The sequence below is a fragment of the Lutra lutra genome, chromosome 5 (assembly GCF_902655055.1).
Source record: "Lutra lutra chromosome 5, mLutLut1.2, whole genome shotgun sequence".
Classification (NCBI taxonomy): Eukaryota; Metazoa; Chordata; class Mammalia; order Carnivora; family Mustelidae; genus Lutra; species Lutra lutra.
Window position 1 is genome coordinate 91,910,459 of NC_062282.1, and position 20,915 is coordinate 91,931,373.

At 42.6% G+C, this 20,915-nt stretch overlaps 1 protein-coding gene across 2 annotated transcripts in view; it reads left to right on the forward strand.

Annotated features, from left to right (window-relative positions):
* ZSWIM6 (zinc finger SWIM-type containing 6) overlaps positions 1-20,915 on the forward strand; it is a 220,932-nt gene that overhangs the window by 23,857 nt on the left and 176,160 nt on the right. Inside the window, exon 1 of one of the 2 annotated variants that reach the window (XM_047731663.1) lies at positions 2,364-3,092. The exons of the other annotated variant lie outside the window; for it this stretch is intronic. Within the exon in view, the coding sequence (XP_047587619.1) occupies positions 2,426-3,092 (667 nt within the window). The 5' untranslated portion in view covers positions 2,364-2,425. Of the gene's footprint in view, positions 1-2,363; positions 3,093-20,915 lie in introns of those variants that run through there. 2 annotated transcript variants of the gene reach the window in all.

The window sequence follows — 20,915 nt, forward strand, 5'->3', positions numbered from 1 at the left end:
TACCTCCAAAGTTGTCTATTTTTCTGTTCAGTATGAATTAATTTCTTCCATTAACACATCCTATGACCCTGAATGAATCATTTATGCTGTCTGGGGGCACCTGTTTTGTCATCTTTCACTTTCCAGATAAGCAACTCTGTGTTTATGTATGAAAATGCTTGCTAATCTATACACTATTATACAAGCCTGAGACTTAGGACTGTTATTTCAGAACAGAACAGAGATCAAATTTTATTTTACCTTTCCACTTATGTTCTTCTCCCCTCACCTACGTTTTTCCAAAAGTTTAAAAATTATTTTTATTTTTTAAGAGATCCGGAAGTGGGACAACTAGAGGAAAGAGCCTTCTCCTCCCATTTGCCTATAAAGCTGTTCTTCCAGTGTTTTGCCCAGGCCTTTCCCTAAGCGCTGAGAGGTGCATTCCAAAATACCAGAGGAATACACAGAAACATAATGTCATCAAAATCTTCCTAACAAGTAAGATAGCGATTGAAAGTCTGCAAGCATGCCGTCCCCCGGGGACCTGCGGCTTAGGGCTTCATAGTTAAGACCCAAGTTAAGAGTTAAGAGCCAAGACCTACAGTTCCAGGTCTCCCAGGCCTTGGCCTTCCCTGGGCGATGTTCTTTAAAAGTCAGAACCGCTCTATCCCCTTTTATTTCAACGAGGCAGGCAAGTGGGCACCACCAGCCAATAACCTGAAAAGACGGGAAAGTGTCAAAGGACATACAGTTTATCTTTGACAATAGCGACCATATCAGTAACGCGGTTTACAGTAAAAACAGGTGGGGCGGAGTAAGGATGGATGTTTCTAAACGTGGTAATTAAGTCTGTGGCTAGGACCCAGATGGGACCGAGCTCTGTGGCCTGCGAACAATGTCCGCAGGGTTCCCGGTTCAGCCCGGGACTCGCCTATTAGTCTTCGCCAAGCGCCCTCGCACCAGCAAGCTGCGCTCTTCGCTCGCTCGCCCCCCCACGCAGCCTGTACCCGAGAGGAAGGGCCGTTCGGGAGCCACCAGCGCGGCGGAGAGCACTGCGCGCGTCCCGAGCGCCTGGGCTCTCCGCAGCCGGGCGTCCGGAGCCGTGGCGGGTCCGACCCAAATGCGCCCCGAGCGCCGGGCGTCTGCACCCGGCTGGGTTGTGAGCGCGCGCCCGTGGTGTGTGTGTGTGTGTGTGTGTGCGCGCGCGCGCGCCCGCCCGCGCGCCCGTGGCGTGTGTACTCACAAAGGTGTGTTTGCTAAATCCACTGCCCGGGTGCACCTTCCACCTCGAGCAGGAGCACGCGGGCCTGGAACGAGGTCTCCACGGCGCGGCGGCGGGGTGACTTGAGCAGGTTCAAGTTCCCTCCTCCGCGCCAGCGGGCGGGCCAGCTTCTTCGCCCGCTGTGCTGAGGGTGCGCTAGGGCGGGGAGGCCGCGGCCAGTTCCGGACGCGCGTCGCACAGCTGCGGGGCAGGTTCCGAGAAGTCTGAGCGTTTTGGTACACTTTGGCCGGCTCGGTCCCCAGACAGGCCGCCGGAACAGAGCGGACAGGGGAATCGGGGCTGGGTGCACTGCAGACACGCGGGACAGCGGAGCGGGCGCTCCTTTTCCCTACCCGGGTCTGCAAAAGTGAACTGGAAAACAGCCGCCGAACACAGCCTCCTCCCTCCTGCCCAGCGCCTCAGTCCCGGCTGGGGAGGGGATGGGGGGAGTTCCCCTGGGCGGACTCAAGGGGAAGCGGGCAGCCCGGCTGCCTCGGCCGCACCTCCTCCGCTTTCCTCTCCACCGCCGTCCCCCAGGTTCCACGCCGCATTTCTTTGTTTTGAAAGCGCCTCCTCCGCCCAGAGGCTTTTCCCCGGGCTGCCGGGCTCTGACGGGGGGGTGGGGCATTGGCTCGCGGGCCCCGCCCCCCATTTAGCCGGGACCCTTCCCCGGGTTCATCTCCTCCCATCTCCCCTTCTCTCCGCGTTTCGATCCACTAAGTGCGTCCTCACTTGCCGGACATCAAAGGGAAACATGGACTTGGAGGGGGAAGTTGAGTTGGCAGGGGGCACACAGACCCACCCACCTTAGGCCCGGCCCGGCTGCCCGTCCTCTCCCGCGGGAACCCCGCCTGAGCCCCGCCCCCCGCGTCACAGCAGCCTGACATTCTCACAACCCACCCGGCACCCAACCTCGCCGCCCCCGCTACCCCCGTGTCCGCGGAGTGCTCTATTTATGTTTCAGCTCAGCGATTTGCATAGTCCCCGCCCCTGGCCCTAGGTCCCCCTATCGGTGCCCCGCCTGAACCACGACGTCACGAAGGAGACCCCGCCTCTTGTGCCCGTACAAGGAGCGGCTGGCCCTAGATGGCAGCGTGGCGTCGCCGCGGCGTTTGCGTGTCGCGCTTCCTTGTGCCGTTTATAGGGTCCCGGCACTTCCGCTGTCGGGTTAGAAGCGGCGCGGTCATGGCGGAGCGCGGACAGCAGCCTCCTCCCGCGAAACGGCTCTGCTGCCGGCCGGGCGGCGGCGGCGGCGGCGGCGGGGGCAGCAGTGGCGGTGGAGGAGCGGGTGGCGGCTATAGCTCTGCCTGTCGGCCGGGTCAGCGGGCGGGCAGTGCGGCTGCGGCGGCGTGCGGGGGTGGCGCGGCGTTGGGGCTGCTGCCGCCGGGCAAAACCCAGAGCCCGGAGTCGCTGCTGGACATCGCGGCGCGCAAGGTGGCGGAGAAGTGGCCGTTCCAGCGCGTGGAGGAGCGCTTCGAGCGCATCCCGGAGCCGGTGCAGCGCCGCATCGTTTACTGGTCCTTTCCCCGCAGCGAGCGGGAGATCTGCATGTACTCGTCCTTCAACACCGGCGGCGGCGCCGCGGGCGGCCCCGGCGACGACAGCGGCGGCCCCGGCAGCGCGGGCGGCGGCGCTGGCGGCGCGGGCGGCGGCGGCGGCTCCTCGTCCTCGCCGGCCGCCACCTCGGCCGCCGCCGCCGCTGCAGCCGCCGCCGCCGCCGCCGCCGCCGGGGCCGGAGCCCCGTCGGTGGGGGCTGCCGGGGCGGCAGACGGCGGCGACGAGACACGGCTGCCCTTCCGCCGGGGCATCGCGCTGCTGGAGAGCGGCTGCGTCGACAACGTCTTGCAAGTCGGTGAGTCACGGGGCAGCCGCGGAGCCGTCTGTCTGTCCGTCCGTCCGTCAGTCCCTCGGGGAGGGGCGCCCGACCCCTCTCCTCCCGGCAGCCCCTCAGCCGGCCGCGCGTCCACACCTCCGCCCGGTGCCCTCACCGGCCCGGACCGTCCTCCCGAGCGGAGCGCCCATTTCCTCCTCGCCCCTCCCCGCCTCCGTCTCCCCGGACGGGCCAGCGCGAGTGGGAAATGAATCAGCAGGACTCGCCCCGCGGCGGGGTTGGCGGGGTGGGTTGTCGGATGCCCCCGGCTCGCTCCATACCCCTCCTTCCTCCCGGGGAGCACGTCCTGGAGGGCTGTTCGTCCTTTTTGGGGGGTGGTTGTGGACAAAGGCGCAGGCGGACGGCCGGGCTCCGGTGGAGGGTGTGTGTGGCGGGGCCGTGCGGGGCGGGGGAGGGGGCGCGGGCCGCACAGACAATGCCGGCCGGAGGCGAGCCGGCGGCCGGGCCGCACTCTGCTCTCTCCCTGCCCTCTTCCCTTGTCTGCCGCTCGCTCCTCTTTCTTTCTCCTCTCTCCCCCTCCCCGCCCCCTCTATTGGAGGGGTGGGGACTACATTTTAATGCCACTCGGCTGCCGCTCTTCTCGGGGCTCCGACGGGCTGGCGGCCGCGGCGCTCTCCGGGGTCGTTGCGGCGTCTGGTCTGGCCCGGGAGAGCTCCGCCGGCGGCCCCGGGATTTAAATGTCTGTTTATTCCCCGTGCCTCCCCTGTCTAGGAGCAGCGCGGGAGGGAGGGGGCGGCGGGCCGGACCCCCTCTCAGAGATCTCTCTCCCCCCGAGGGCGTCCCCGCGTCGACAGGCGCGAGCCTGGGAAGGAGCGGCTGGCGCTTCCCTTTCCTGCCGGGCCCGGCGGGGCCCGGGGGGGCGCCTGCCGCCGGAGTTTGGTTAGCGCTGGGTGGCGGGTGGTGGTGCGCGGGGCGAGCTGCGGGGAGCAGTTACGGGCTTTGCGCTCGCAGCCGGAGATGGCAGGAGCGCGAGGCGGAGGGGCTCCGCGGCCGCGCAGTGTCCCTCCAGGCGCGGCCGCCTGGCAGCCGGGCGCGACCCCGCACTTTGTTCTCATTTTCAGGTTTATTTGTGCCCCTTTCAGTTTTCTGTCATCCTCCGAAAGGGAGGACCCAAACAAAAGAGTCTCTTTATTTCTTTTCAGAGCTTGTAAAGTAGAAGATGTTTGACAAAGGCGAGAGAAGGACTTGTGATTTAAAGCTGCACAGCCCTCTTTTCTCTGACAGACCATGAGAGTTTTCTCAAATACCGAGTTTAAAGCTTTCCCTGTCGTCGCTGCCTACCCCCAGTGTTTTTTTTTCTGGCCAGCTATCTTTTTCAACCGTAGGATGGGGATGTTTGGGCTGGACTGAAAAGAACAATGCTATTATGAAACTCCCTTCTTTCCGTATTTTTCTCTTGATTGTAAACGACATATTTTCTGTCCCCCCCCCCCCCCTTCCGTATTGCTCTCTACTTTAAATAGTATTGCGGTGAGCATGGTACCTAATGAATGAAGAGACAGAAGCATCCCTGTCTCTGATTTTTCATCTTTTCTTTCCGTAGTCCGTTCTTTTTATCCTTCTCTTTGGGAGTCTAGTGGGGGTCTGGTTAGGGGCCCCAAAAGAGAATGAAGATTTCTTTAATCCTCTGTGGTTAATTTGAATTCTAAATCAATCTGCAAACGTGATTTTCTGTATGGTCACTTATTTCCAAAGGCGGCCCCCAATGTTGTCTTTTCTAGGTTCTGTACCTTTTTTTTATTTCTAGAGGGGTTTTAACTTTTGAGGCTCTCCATTCTTAAAAAAACAAAACAAAACTAATTAGCATTCTTTAAAGTTATACCTCTTTCCCCAACCCTCACGTCCCCCTTGTTTCCTGCTGGGTTGAAATGGATTGAAGTACATCCATGGTTTCTCAGTATAACCAAACTAGAGTTTGGGAATTTTTATGGCTTGGCTGGCAATGTTGAATTTTTTTTTCCCCCCTTCTGTGCTTGACTCTGCTTGCAAGCAATGAGGAATGACAGGAGAGCACATAGGGAGGGTTTCTTGGCTGATTACATTTAAGCCAGGAATTCACTGTGAAAATAAAGCCAAGGGGCGATAAATAAAAGATGCAATCTTCTCTAGGAGACAGACACACAGCGTGGGCTTTGCCTGCTTTCATCAGTGAAGAGGCCTGGGTGGGTTGTAAAAGAAAATAGTAACTTTTTGAATAGTCCCCAAAGGGGACTGAGGCCACTGAATGGATTTGGCAGTGGTTGATGTGAAGCAGTGTGATGTTCTTGCATAGTTGGAATTGACCACCCTTTTGGAAACACTTACATACGTGCTAAACAAGTGCTGTACAAATTGTGGAAAATATTCTTTTTTCCCCTCTGAGTTTTGCCAGTTTCCTTAACTTCCAAGTTGTATTACTTGTTGTGCCAGTCAGCTTACTAGATGGAAGGCTGTTAAATGCTTGGCAGCTGGCACTGTGAGATAGAAAACTTTACGACCAGGATTTTTGTTCTGGAAGGGGAATGGAGAGAATGACTAGATTAACCATCTAATTTAGCTTTGGTTGGTGGGTTGAATTGGTATGTTAATGCAAGAGGCTTATTTTATAATTTTGCGAGCTGTGGTAGAAGTTGTTTGAGCTTCAGAACCTGAAATGGGAAAGAACATGATACCATGATAGGACCATAAGCAGTGTTTTGGTATTGCAAAATTGCAAGTTTGTTTGTAGGCGAAGTATTTACTGACTTTTGTAGAGGTGACTGAATTATAGATGGAAGAGGTACAATCTAATTTTTCGACTTCATTTTATATCCACACTTTGGAGATTATTTAAGGATCAAGGGTCAGAGAATTGGGACTTCCCAGAAATTAAACATACTTGTTATTTTTCAACTCCTATTTTAAGAAGAAATTTAAAAGAAAAAAATTAAGGCTTTGGTGTAGTAGTTGTAAAAGGTATTTAATTGGTGCAGAGCTGTCCATCAGTTGATTATAGGAAGTTTTAGAGAAAGTATGCTTGGCTTATTTTTATTAAATAATGATACATTAAAAGGGAGCCATTGCCAAGGGTGCTTGTATGTTAGTATTATTGACATCATTGAAGTAATAATTTTAGAAGTCATGTAAAAAATTTCCCCCCAAATATTGCCTGGCAAAGAGGTTTCCTAATATGATCTGGAACTCAAATTATAAAGACAATTCAAATTAAAAGATAGATAAATTTAATTAGATAAAAAAACAACATTTCTGTAGGACTGAAATATGATAAGCAGCTAACTGGGGCAAATATGTGCAGCATGTTGGAGGCTAACAGAACTATGAAAAATTTGTTTAAAAAATAAAAAAGAAAGATGAGTAAGTTAAAAAATGAGCAATGGTTTTCACAAAGAAATGCAAATGATTAATAAATTTGTCTTCACTCTTACATAAGGAGACACAAATAAAGGTGACTTGCCATGTTCATCTGCCACAATGGTGAAGACAAAAAAGATGGGTACATAGTACCCAGAATTGGGTGAGGAGGTGGGAGAAGATGCTGCCTCCCCATCTGCTTGGCTCAGTCTTTTTTGTGTCATTTCTAGAAATTTATCTTACAGACATATTGATACTAGTGCACAGATCTGTTCTGTACAGTGAGCAGTGCTCGTTGCAGTATGATTTGTAATACTGAAAAGCTGGAGTCAATGGAAATTTCCATCAGAAGGGCAGTGGTTAAGAAGTACTCTGTGGAATTCTATGCAACCATGAAAAATAGTGAAGGAGAGAAATATATATACTGAGAAAAAAAAGACCAGAACATTCATTTAAAAACAAGTCATATGTTCATATAGTAGGCTGTAATTTCTGTTTAAAACAAAAAAGATAGACCTTACTTACAGATGTATAAAAATGTCCCAAAGGTTATATGAGCAACCATTGAACAGTGGCTATCTTTGGGGAAGGGCGGTCAAATGGATGGGCAAAGTTTTGAGGATAATTTTACTTTTCTTTTCTTTTTTTTTAAGATTTGTTATTTATTTATTTGACAGACAGAGATCACAAGTAGGCAGAGAGGCAGTCAGAGAGAGAGAGAGGGAAGCAGGCTCTCTGCTGAGCAGAGAGCCCGATGCGGGGCTCGATCCCAGGACCCTGGGATCATGACCTGAGCCGAAGGCAGAGGCTTTAACCCACTGAGCCACCCAGGCGCCCCTAATTTTACTTTTTATTTTACGACTGTATTATGGTCAGATTTTTCTTCAGAGTAGAAAAAGAAGCATGTATTTTGGTAATGCATGTGTTTTTCTGTTTACCCTTGTGTTTTTTAGTTTATATTTTTTGTTTTGGGGCACATGTGTTCGGTTTCTGAAGATTGGTGTACGTTCAGTTTTGTTTTAAGACAGACAAGTTTCCTTATTGGTGACTAAGCATTTTAAAAGCAAGAAGTGGGGGCGCCTGGGTGGCTCAGTGGGTTAAGCCGCTGCCTTCGGCTCAGGTCATGATCTCAGGGTCCTGGGATGGAGTCCCGCGGCGGGCTCTCTGCTCAGCAGGGAGCCTGCTTCCCTTCCTCTCTCTCTGCCTGCCTCTCTGCCTACTTGTGATCTCTGTCTGTCAAGTAAATAAATAAAATCTTAAAAAAAAAAATAAATAAAAGCAAGAAGTGTCCAAACAAAACTGGGATCTTGTCTTTAGTATGGGCAGGAAGGAGATAATTTTTAAAAGGAGTTGCTTTTTTTTGTTTGTTTTGTTTTGCTGGTAACTTTTGGGGGGAGAATAGAATATTGTCCACATTTCTGTTAATACTTTGGTAAAAACATTGTTGTGGTCTTTTCAAATTCATAATCTAAAATTTTTTGTTTTAGGGGGTGGCCAGGCAGTAAAGGGCAATCTTTTTTAGGACTAGGTTGGATAAAATTTTTAATCAGTTTATTTATTTAAGGCTAAATTGTTGGTATTTCTTCGAGGCTTTTGGTTTTCTTTAGAGACCAGAAATTGTTATATAAAGATGTGATTCCAGATGCACTTTCAGAACTGGGTGTTTTGTTTATTGGTGATAGTAATTTCAGTGAAAGCATTTTCTAGAGTAAAATGATAATATGGAATGGTTTAAAAATCAGGTCCTGTATGTTTTCTGCCTTTTGATTAATTGAAGAAGTACCCAAAAGAAAAAATTTTGTAACTATAGTTGCATACGTATTTTTTTTTTATTCTGTGCTTGTTGAAATGTTTGATTTGCTTACAATTGTTGATTTTTTTTTAAAGTGCATACTTCAAATATGCTTAGCATTGTTCTGAGGAAAGTTAAAATTTCAATTTTAGGTGAGAAAATCTTGGAATTTGTTTTAATACTTAGTTCTCTGATGGCTAGTATTGGTCTAGTGGGGACATCTAAACTGTTCAGGAAACAAAACTTTTTGTAGCGGATAGATTTCAGTAATACTGGAAGGTGAATTGCAGATTTGAATTAAGGAAACATCTTTACTTTTGCTTCAGTCTTCAGTTTCTTGCCGAGTTGTATTCTGAGTATACCTTTGGGTTGACGAGGAAAAGGCCATCTCCCTTATTTTATTTAAACTGTATGCTGAATTTCATCCTTTTTGCAAAGTTTTGATGCCTTTTCTTTTAGAAAGATCAGAATGCCTGTGGAACACATCCTTTCATAGAAGAATTATTGCAATTAATTGAACAGCTCAAGTCATTATTGTCTTAAGTATGTCTTGGCCAATTTTTAAGATGTTTATCCTGGGCCTCTTTTCTTTTCACAATGGGTAATCAATTGCCATCAATTCTAACTCTAAATGTTTCATTTGGAAAGACAGAGACCAGCATATCTTTTCTGGTCACACGCATATTAAAGGCTTAGTTAATAGTGTTGATTTCAGCTGGTAACATGTTCAGTGAATAGGATGGCAGTGGAGGAATACTGATGTCTTTTAAGAAAGCTGCACCTTTTAAAAAACTGCATGATTGGATCTATAGTAATACCACATGTTTACATGCTCTGTATTTTTGTGTTAGAAAACCAATTTTTCTTCAATAATTCAAAATGAATTTGGTATCTTTAAGAAGCTTAGTTGTGTATACATAAGATAAAGCAAACTCTTGTGGTGTTAGAAATTTTCGTAGGGGCAGTCATTAAACTTGAACTACTGTTGACCTCCAAATATTATATTTAAGAGGACAAATATCCTAAAAAGAAAGATGATTATAGGTAAGTTATAAACATCTTAGAAACAACACAGATTGTAGGCACTAATTTTTAAGTGATCATAAACTACATGGAACCCTTAGTTATCTTTCAAACTACTGTGATATAATTTCAAGAACAGTGCTTTCTCACAATAAAAAAGCCTAATTTAATTTTCTTGGTTTATTAATTTTTTGACATATGTAAATGTTTGGGGATTACTGTAAATTAGAAAACAAACTGTTTCCTTCTTGAAATGGATGGAAAGACTCTCAGTCTTCTTTTGAGAAATCATAACCACATGGTAATTTGGCAAAAAACACTAGATAGTCTTGCTCCATGGAAATAGACTCTAGTTTCTCAGTCCTGGCCGGACTGAGAATAAAGTATGTTGGTTAGATTCATTCGAAAAACCCAAGTATCTTTCCAGTTTTTGCCTTCGGTGCACTGTGTTTTGCTAAGAATATGCTCTGTACCTGATTTTCAGCTCTTTAAAAATAGGATGCTTCCTTTATTTTTCTCATTTAGAAAAGGTAGCTAAAGCAAGCTTTGGAAAGAATGTAGTACAAAATCTGGTTTTCATTTGAAACTTAAAGATTGATTTTCAGGGGCACCTGGGTAGCTCAGTGGGTTAAAGCCTCTGCCTTTGGCTCAGGTCATGATCCCAGGGTCCTGGGATGGAGCCCCGCATCAGGCTCTCTGCTCAACAGGGAGCCTGCTTCCTCCCCTTCTCTCTCTGCCTGTCTCTCTGCCTACTTGTGATCTCTGTCAAATAAATACATAAAAATCTTTAAATAAAAAAGATTGACTTTCAGTAAATAGTAAGTGAATGCTGTTGCTAAGGATGTGCTAAGTGTTTTATATTTGCGAGATACCTAAGTGATAATTAGTTTGGTGTCAGTTAAAATGTATTGTATATATCTACATGCATTTATGTATTTGTAACTTATTTGATGTTCAGAAGTGAGCACAAAAGAAGATGAACACAGGTGTCATTTGAGTATCATTACCCAAAGCATATTCTAGTGACCCTTATATACAAATGCACTGTGCTCTTTCTTTTTCAAATATGCTAACAGATGAGAAGCTGTTTTTACAAAATGCTTTTGCATGATAGTCATTATCTACTTGTAGAGCTGAGGCCCAGACATGTTGAGTAATTTGTCCAGAGAGGGATAGTAAATTGCAAGGTTAAACCTTGAATTTCTGTTTTTCCACTATTCTTACTTTGCTGGGATTGTTTGGGAAGTTTTACAAAACTCCAGAGCTCAGGGCAAGCATATTCTTTTTTTTTTTTTTTTTAAGAATTTTAAGGTTTTTAAAGGTTTTTTATTTTTAAGTAATCTTTATACCCAATGTAGGGCTCGAACCCATACCCCAAGATCAGTAGCTGTGCATGGTCCACTGACTGAGCTAGCCAGGCACCCCAGGACAGGCATATTCTTGAATGTAGAATGACTGGACTGTTGGAGAGATTATTTGGCTAACATTTTATGGAATGTTATAGAAGTATTTCTAGATAGCATTTTAGTATCTGTCTAAAATCTAATGGCTTCGGTTAGGCAATGCTTCTAGCATGCTACATACATGCTAGTGTGAAATATTTGTAGACATTTGGAAATTGTAGAGGTTCTAAGATGAGATGAAAGTTTTGAAAAAGTTAGTTATAAGTGTTGACTTTATGAAACTGTATGACAGCCTTGTGAGCACATGTGACTGTACTCCAGCACCTGTGCCTACCTCTATGTAGTAAGGAAGTTACTGGAAGTGTAAAATGGTCATGTGGAACAACAGAAGTTAATACCCAGTAACAAATTTGGTTGCTCTGAATTTAGTATATTTATGAAAACTTAACCAGTAGTGTCTACCTTTGACCTGTTTTTGTAAGTTCTTCAATATTTTGTCATCGTCCTGTACCCTTATGCCAGTAGGTGGTATGTACATAGCTGCTAGATGGAGAGGGTCTCTCCTATAATTGTGTGGTCTCAAAAGCTTCTGTAATCTCTCCAACTCTGAAAGACCTCTTGTATGATTGGGAGCTTTTCTTCACTGAGCTGATCATGATTCACAGTGAGCTTCCTTAATACTACTGCAGCAGTATCTACTAATAGTAATAGTAGTTAACACTTTAATAGCTCTAACCTTGTGTTAGTTACTGCTCCAAGCACTTTGTATTTCTTAACAGTCTGATGAGGTAGGTATTTTTATCATCTTCATTTTATAGATGAAGAAACCAAAGCATTGGAAAAAAAATGAAAGTGATTTTTGCCTTGTCACACAGGCTGGTACTTTAGCAAGCCAAACCCACCCCCGCTGGCTGGTACTCTTAGCCTCTACTTAATACTGCCCATGATGTGTCATCATTAATTACTCTAGAAGGTTCATCTTTAGGTTTATAGTCTTTCTACTTTCTAGAGTGATTTTCATAGTATCCAGAATTTTAAATTGTGATCACAGCTATGATTTTTAACATGTATTTTGAAATTTGACTCGAAACACTGCATTTCAAAAATTCCTTTTATGAATGAATTTCAGCTTTGGAAGATGGTTGTGGGGGTGGTTTTGATCATCTTCCATTGGGCATTTTTAACTTTTGAAAGAGGAGTAACTTTTAGGTTAGATCTAAATGTGATCTATATGAAGCAGAGGTAATCTCTCAAGGTGTATTTAAGAAATTATTTATCTCATTTTAAGGCCCTTTTTAAGTGTTATGATTAAAAATCATACTATTTCTTATTGCTGGTAAAAAGATTTAATATTCTTTGAGAAAGAGTTTATTGGAAAGACAGTTAATTTGAAGGATCCAGTAGGACCTGTCAGTACATTTAAACTCTTACTAACCAAATGAATTGATCAGATAAATTGGAAGCTCATTTAGTGAATTAATGTGCTTAAAATTCAGGTGACTCACTGCCTGATCCTGCCTTATTTAACAGTCTCTCTGTTTACTTAATGCATTTTTCATTGTTAATTGATGTCTGATCTCTAATGTTGGAAGATATTATACAGAAAATATGCATAGGAAGTTAGCATGTAGAGTGAGTCCACAGAAGCAAGATTTAAATTAAATTCTCTTAATTACATCAGTACAATTTCGAATGCTATATGTGCCACATTGTACCTGTTTAAAAAATTTGCTGACAGTGACCAGCATTTGTATAAATTAAATATTTTATGATTTCAGTGTAATGGGCCAAGCCTGGAGCCTTTTCTAGTGCTAGGTTGAGATTTCTTGGTGAAGGCCTGCGGAAGTTGAAGGCAGCACTGTATTTGGTTGTGCTCAACTTTTGCTTCTGCTACTGCTTTATCCTAACTCATTTCTTTTTTTTTTTTAAGATTTTATTTATTTTTTTTGATAGAGATCACAAGTAGGCAGAGAGGCAGGCAGAGAGAGAGGAGGAAGCAGGCTCCCTGCTGAGCAGAGAGCCTGATGTGGGGCTCGATCCCAAGACCCTGAGATCATGACCTGAGCCGAAGGCAGAGGCTTAACCCTCTGAGCCACCCAGGCGCCCCTATCCTAACTCATTTCTACAGAGAAAATGGTCATGGCTTTTATAAATATTTGTCATAATATCAATCCCCAAAACTCAAATACCAGAAATTTGTAATCTGATTGATATAGTGATGAGTGAGGACCTTTTTTTTTTTTTTTAAACCAGTTTGCCCTATTTCTTTAGGACCTTGTTTATTTTTTTTATTTTTATTTATTATTTTTTAGCACTCTTTAAGCTTCTTTAGCACTTAGTATTTTGCACTCCTGGCACCATCTTTTAGGCCTCCCCTTCCCTGTCAGTCACCTGTGTGATGTTTTTCTTCTGCTTCCTGTAGACCATGGTACAGCTGAGGACTGAAATGACCAATGGCTGCTTTGTGATGATGGTAGAATCAAGTGAGACTTGGGGATGCAAGGTAGAAGAGCCTCTGAACCCAACTTTTTCAGCATTCCACAATCTGTCGGTCTTTCTTTCCTTGCCTCACTGCACTTCTTCTTTTTCTTCCTTTTTTCTTTTTTAAAGATTTTATTTATTTATCTGACAGAGATCACAAGTAGGCATAGAAACAGGCAGAGAGAGAGGGGGAAGTAGTCTCCCCACCGAGCAGAGCCCATGACCTGCGCCAAAGGCAGAGAGGCTTAACCTACTGAGCCACCCAGGCGCCCCTTTTCTTCCTTTTTTAAGTGTGGGGGAATGGAGCAAAGAGGGTGAGGATTAGGAGGGGGAGGGAGTGGTAGGAAAAAAAGGGAGGAAATCCTGAAGAGGTAGGAAATACCAGCCAAGAGCATATTCTGTTCCCTTTGCCTGCAGTTGTCTCCTCCCCTCCAGCCTCCCTTGATTTAGGGAAATAAAGCTGAGGTCACAAGGACCTATGTGTTCCAGCTGCTGCTTGGCTGCTATTTTTAGCTTGGCCCTGCATCAGACTGGCACCAGGCCATGATGGCACAGGGCCAGCACGTTGTGGGACTGCTGGCAAATGTCAAAAACCCAACTTTTCAGTTATCTGACTAAACTAATTTTCAGGCTTTAGGCATATTCTCCACCATGATACTCTATGATACTCTACTTACCTCTTCTTTTTTGAGATGGGATGTACTGTTTATTTTTAGAAAGTATTGATTTTTGATAGTGGTCTTCATACTACTCATAACTGTGTTAGATGGGAGAAAGATTTAAGAGTTGCCATATCAGGTCACACTTAATATCCTGCTCAGTAATTTTGGTTTTGTGGTGGCACCAAGAAGTGTGAAATTTGTCGGACTTATTAATATGCCTTGGGCATCTTTTAAAATTGCCGTTGCTGTTAAAGTTGTAGAGTCTGAATTGGCTTATGTAATTAAAGGTGTTGTCAGACATTTTTAAAAAACACTTGTGTGGTTTTTTCTACAGTTGTCAGTGTTCCCTTTGCTAACAGTTGTGTGTAGTTAGGTTTGGTTAATGCTGTAGGAATATGTTCCCTATGCCCCAAAAGCTTATTATTTATTCTTGTAGGGAGCAGCTAGGTATTTGGAATTTCGGTATCTGGGTCTAGATTATGCATATTCTACAGCCAGTATTATGTGGATTTTACTTGCAAACTGAGTTTTAAACTTTTGACTGCACGTGTGAATTTCAGTACTTACTTGATTACTTGATTCATTCAAAATGAAAAGTACATTGTATTTGTTCTTGATTATTTTTTGAAAAAAGTAAAAAGAATGTTGGAGTGTGAATCTGTATCTTTGAAGGGACTTCGGTAAGAACATTGTGTATATTCTTTCCACAGTGGTACATAAACAAGCTGAGTTATATTAGGGATGATTTTCATTGGACCATGGACTACACTGAACATGAATAGAACCAGGGATGATGGTTTTTATTCACTTATTCAATGAGTAGTGGTGTAATATACTTAGATTCGTTGAATGGCAGGATAACATTTAGTTAGTGCATTGATCTGATGTCCTTAAGGTAGCGCAGAATAATTGGCCAAAATAACTAGAAATAGAATCAAATTGATTTTTTTTCTTCATTTTGTCTTGAAGGTAGTTATTGGATGAATTCTGCTGAATTCACTTGTGGAATAAGAAAGTTTAGGCGAGGGATTTAGTGAGAGGTGAATTTCTGGCCTAATAGCTTAGAGAAGGCAGATGTTTTAGAGTTTATTTACATTTTTACATCTTAAGACAAGGTGTTTACATTGTGGGTAAGAGCAAATTGGGCAGCTTGCTTTTGCTGAGCTGAGAATATTTTATTTTTTTTTTTTTACCTAGGGTGAAGATAAAAATTTCATTAGGAAATATAATTAAAATGTCTTGGGTATAGATTATCAAGTACGTTGAGCTCTAACACAGTGTAGTAATTGTGCCATTTGGTGTTTTTCTGGAGTTAGTGGTTATAGTAGTTATTCCAAAGGTGTCTGAAAAAAGATCCATTGATCTGTCTGTATATGTTTCTTCTAGATGTTGATCTGTATAGATAGATAGACACATTATCTATCCATATAATTTAATATGATTCGTAGAACATTGTAATCTACTGGATGGTAGTAGGTAAGTGACTATAGTATGGACCCTTAATGTAATTTAGATTTTATTTAGGTGAGTCACGTAAATGATGTCAGTACCAGATCAGCTTGATTAAAACCAAAGCCCAGAAAGTAGTTTGACTGGTGCTGTTTAAAGTCCTTTTAAGCAAAGGGCTCAAATGACGTTCCTTATTGGGACTTGCCTGAGCAGTTTCCATGCTGTTTTCATGGATCTCTCTTAGTAACTTATTAAAAAAGCATTTTGTCTAAGCTGTTTCATAAATAGCAGGAAATTCTAAAGTACTAGATAATGCATTTTTGCTTTTAATAAGGATGATTGCAGTGGGGAAAAAAGTTTTCAGAAGACTATTCATTTTAACAATTTATACAAAATACTTTTATTTTTAAATGGACAGATTTTAAAAAATTGTTTTAATAGTAATTTGTTTCATTTATGATTTTTTCATGCTCATTTTAAATAAATTACTTTCATAGTTTATAAGTTCCTGTGTGTTGGAAAAAAATTGGTGATACAGGAGTGAGTGATTATGAGTTTATTCAAAATTCAGTGTATATATGAAATCTGAATTTGTCTTAGTAGCCCATAGCTTAGGAGTGCCTTATTTTTGATTTTGGTAAATCTGAGACTTCTGAGTTCTTGTGCTCTTCTATGAAATCGGTGCTCTTCTGAAAACCATATGAGGATATGGTTTGTATTTTTTAACTGTGTGTGTGTATGTGTGTGTGTTGGGGTCTTAGGAAGGAATGGTGATTGTGGTGGGCTAAACTCAGAAAAGCACAAAAAATTCCTGTAGCCATGTTCAGATATACAATGTTTATTTCAAGAACTTACATTTATTTGGGTTGAATATTTGATGTTATACAAAACTTATTTTTTACCTAACCTTCTCCCTCCCCCAGTTCTTCCTCTTAAAAATAGTAATAATTCAGAAGGTAATTTGTGAAAGTTCAGTGTATAATGGCAGTCTACATTATGATAGTTTTAGGATGTATTGGCTATTGGATCTTTGAAAGGCTAGTTTTTTTTTTTTTTTTTTTTTAAAGATTTATTTTTTATTTATTTGACAGAGAGAGAGCTCACAAGTAGGCAGAGAGGCAGGCAGAGAGAGAGGCAGAAGCAGGCTCCCTGCGGAGCAGAAAGCCCGATGCGGGACTCGATCCCAGGACCCTGAGATCATGACCTGAGCCGAAGGCAGAGGCTTAACCCACTGAGCCACCCAGGCGCCCCTGAAAGGCTAGTTTTAAAAGTTTATTTCCTTGAGGGGTGCCTGGGTGGGTCAGTTTGTTTAGCCTCTACCTTGGGCTCAGGTCGTGATCCCAGCATCTTGGGATCCAGCCCTGCATCCATTCCCTGCTCAGTGGGGAGACTCCTTCTCCCTCTCCTGGTCCCTCTGTGTGCACTCTTTGTCTTATAAATAAATAAAATCTTTAAAAAAAAATTAACTTCCTTGAGTTGTTCTGTCCCTCTTTGATCCTTTGCAGTTGTGGATCAACTAGTTTTCTCTTTTTTTGGGTTCGCTTTTTTAATCATTTAGAATTGAGCTTTGATTCTGACTCTTTCAAGAAGCCTTTTTTAATAAATCTAGAAAATTCTATGTTTGACTCTTTTAAGAAGCCTTACTTAAGAAATCTAGAACTGTCATACTGTTTAAAAAAAAAAAGATACAGTAAACTGGGTATGTTTAAATAATATGGTTTTCTTCTAGTGAAATTAGGTTGACCTTCTGAAATTCTACAAGGGGTTGTTGTGGGGACTGACACCGGCCTATGATTCGTCACCTTTTCCAAACTTGAGAAGAAAATTGTGGAACTCATCCTTAATGAAATATTGGAGGAGAAAGAGAGGTGATTTCTTCTGAGAAATCAGAAAATCACATACTTTGTAGCATTGCAGATATCTAAGCCTCTTTAATAGAGGGAGCAATGGTTGACTATCAGATGACTGAAAATGTGAAGTGCTAACAAACAAATGTAAAAATATTCCTCCATACACAGTTACAGAGTCATTTTGAGTTGCCCATTGTTTATTTTTAGTCTTGTTCTTCGGGATGAAAATCTGAGAGTATTTAAAGACCAAGTTCCTTTTTGGTGTGAAAGATGTATCTGCTAGATTGAAAAAAAAGGTACTAGCAAATTTTAAATTTGGGAGAGCCAACTATTAATAGTGCCCATGCAGTGTATATGTAGTAGAGGTGGAAATGTTACTTGAATGAATAAGCTTAGATTACATGCCAGTCTTTCTGGGCGCCTGTATGAAATTATTTTAGTTGAAAAAAAAATAAAAATAAAAAGCTCCAAGTTGTAATTTCTACTTGAATAGTAATACTTTGAATAGGAATATGACCACAAGATAGGTAGATTAGTATTTAGGACTTGGTCTATTACCATCAGTTTATTTCTGCAGAAACAAATAACCTTATAAAGTTTCTTTTTCTTATTTGAGGGGACTTTTTCTGTAAGCTTGCTGACTTGATAATAGCATTGGCCAAAAAGCTGTTCTAAAAGCCGTTTATTTATTTGATGATTCCAACCCTAAACAGAAAATAAATTGGGCATTCCTGTGTAGAACAGTACTTTTGAGTTATCCAAGAAAATAACTTTCAATTATAAATGCCTTTGAGGGATTAAGAGATTGTCTTTCCTTTTATTTGCTATTTCACTTTTTAAAGAAGCTGGCAAAAATAAATTTAGGGTGTTTTTTTAACTTTTTTTTCCAGATGACTTGCAAAACATGTATAACTTCAAAACATCCCACAAGATCTGACATCTTATGAAAAGACATTGGCTAATTAATAGGAGTGGTTTATTAAACTGGTCTACAAAATGCTGATGACTTTCTCTTGAGGTAGAATTTGCTTCAGACTCTGTTTTGCCTAAAGTGGGCTAACTAAACAGTGTTTTGAACAATAACTTGATAGTAAAGGTGTACTCCCAATGCTTGATTCAGATGGGTTATCCAGATATTGGGTGATCTTGTGTTCCCATTTGTCCAGCCCATCTTAATTTATGCCTCATTTCTTGCCATAATTGTCAACAGTCCCTTCTTTCACTCTTGTTAAGTGTTCCAGTTTAGATTGTAAAGTATGTAGTTACTATACTCATGTGTGTATCTTGTTTTTCACAAAGGGGGAGCAATTAATAAATCATTTTTAAAAATAAACTCTGTTTGCACACACATGCTCCAGTGTATGTGTAGGGAGAGAGGAGAGAAAGGAACATTGTTTGAGGAGTTATTTGGGACTAAAGGGAAACTTTGTCTGATCTCTGGTCTTCATCAGCTGCTCCACTCCTATCTCTTTCAGATAGGAAATATATGATTTCTGTCTGGGTTCTTACTGACATCAAAAGGAAACAGTTAATAGATTCTCCAACTTTGTGGGTTTGATGGATTTCTCCCCTCTGCCACCTGCTCCCTGCCCTTCCCTCCCCACCCCACCCCCTATGTTTTTTGGGGGGGGGGGGGGCAATTTATAAAGATATGTAAATTTTCCTATTCTTATTTGATGCTATAACCTTTTAGTATGTTTCTATTAATGATACCATTCTCTTTGCACATTTTCTTACCTTAGATTGATGTTCACAGTTACTGCTCATTTTATGTACTGGCAGTTGGCCACTTCTCTGAGTATCTTATTTGCTAATCACATGACAGTGAGCTTGAGAGCATGTCTGACCCATCAGGAGACTAGAGTCCTTGTTGCTGGCTCTTGTCTTACTACCTGTATACCCTTAGGCATCACTTACTGGCTCTGGGCTTCCTTGACTCCTTATAAAATGTGAATAATTATACCTCTGTCACCTCTATCAGGAGGTTGTTAAGAGACCCACATGGGAATGAATACATGAAAGTACTTGAATTCTAAATAATTACATAGGAGGAAAATACGTTGTTATGCAGTGTTCCCCTTTTACCTGATTTTCTCCATTATTTACCTAATTTCTCCAATTAATTTTCTCCATTATTTTCTTCTAGTTTTCTGTATTTCCCCAAAACCCTGCAATCATCATGTATTGATTTTCTAATCAGATAAGGGAAATATTGTTGCAAAAAATTGTTTCGTTACCATTAAAACATTAAATTTTACCATCTAGGATAATCTCCTGATATTTTATTATAATGTAAATGTTGCCTGATCTAGTGCAACTAAATATTATATATATTATTGAACAAAGTATGCCGTGACTTTGATGTTTTAATTCCTCCCTGTTTTTAACCCTAATGAGCAATGAATCTTGTCATTACTTGGAATTCTAGAATTATTCTTCTGAAAGTGGAAAGAGGCATGTATAATATCAATTCAATGATATTCATGAATAGAATGGACAGTTTATGGACTAGCCTGGTGACTTGGGGGTTTAGTAATATTCCATGAATATTTGCTTACCATGGGCAAGCAGAGAATGGAAGAAGTTACAAAGCACTCAGTTTTAGACACATTTCTGATACCTACCTTCCCTTCTTTTGGCGGCTTGAATGAATAAAGAGTTGATTAACCTTTTTCTTCTCATTTAAATTTTTATAAATAAAGTGTTGAGAAAAATAGTTTCAAGTGAAAATTTAAGAGCTTACTCTCATCTGACATTTTGGGTGGCTTTTTTCCCCTCAGTTCTATTTTTAGGTGATCTTGTAGGTCTTGCCATTGAAAGCTGTGCTGATGTGACCTATCTACCCCACTCTCTTTCCTAGCTCTCTGGTGAAAGGCCTGTTAATGACCTTTCTGCATCTTTGGTATGTACCGCGGAGGTTTTTTATTTCATAGAATATGCTTTTTTTTTTTTTTTTTTAAAGATTTTTATTTATTTATTTGACAGAGAGAGATCACAAGTTCATGACCTGAGCCGAAGGCAAGGCTTAACCCACTGAGCCACCCAGGTGCCCCTAGAATATGCTTTTTTTCTGTGTATGTATACACATGTGTGACAGTGGACTTCATGTATTTGTTAGAGTGTTATAATCAGCCTGTAAACTTTGGACTGGCACGTGTTAGCTCTGACACTCTGTATTGTGGCCAGAATGATGTTATCCATGCGCTCCTTGTGCAGAAACGTCAGTGGCCTCCCTTTGCTGAGAGGACTTGAAGTTGTTAGTGGGTGTGCACTGGCATGGTCTGGCCTGGATTCTCATCTGCCTCTTGCACATCTTTATCCCTTGCCCTTCAGTTGCCTCCCAAGCTGCCCTACTGCTGCCTCTGCCCACATTCTTTTTTTTTTTTTTTTTTCTGGTTGGAATCCTCTTTCTGCCTGGTTAATGCATTAATTTTAAGTTGTTGTGGCTCAGAGAACTCTGGCAAAGACTTCTCTTCTTTGTAACGGTATGCATGGTCTTCCCCATTAGATAGTGTTTATACTGATGGGTGATGAATGTGTTTTTGTATCCGTAGCTCTTAGTACAATCCTTTGCACATAGTTGACTCCCAAAAGTTTGTTGAATAAATGGATGAAGGAAGTAATGTTTTATTTGAAAAATATTTTTTCTGGGGTGCCTGTCTTTGGCTCAGATCATGATCCTCAGGGTCCTGGGATCAAGCCCCGCATCATGCTCTCTGCTCAGCAGGGAGCCTGCCCCCCCACAGCCGCCCCCTCTCTGCCTGCTTCTCTGCCTGCTTGTGATCTCTCTGTCA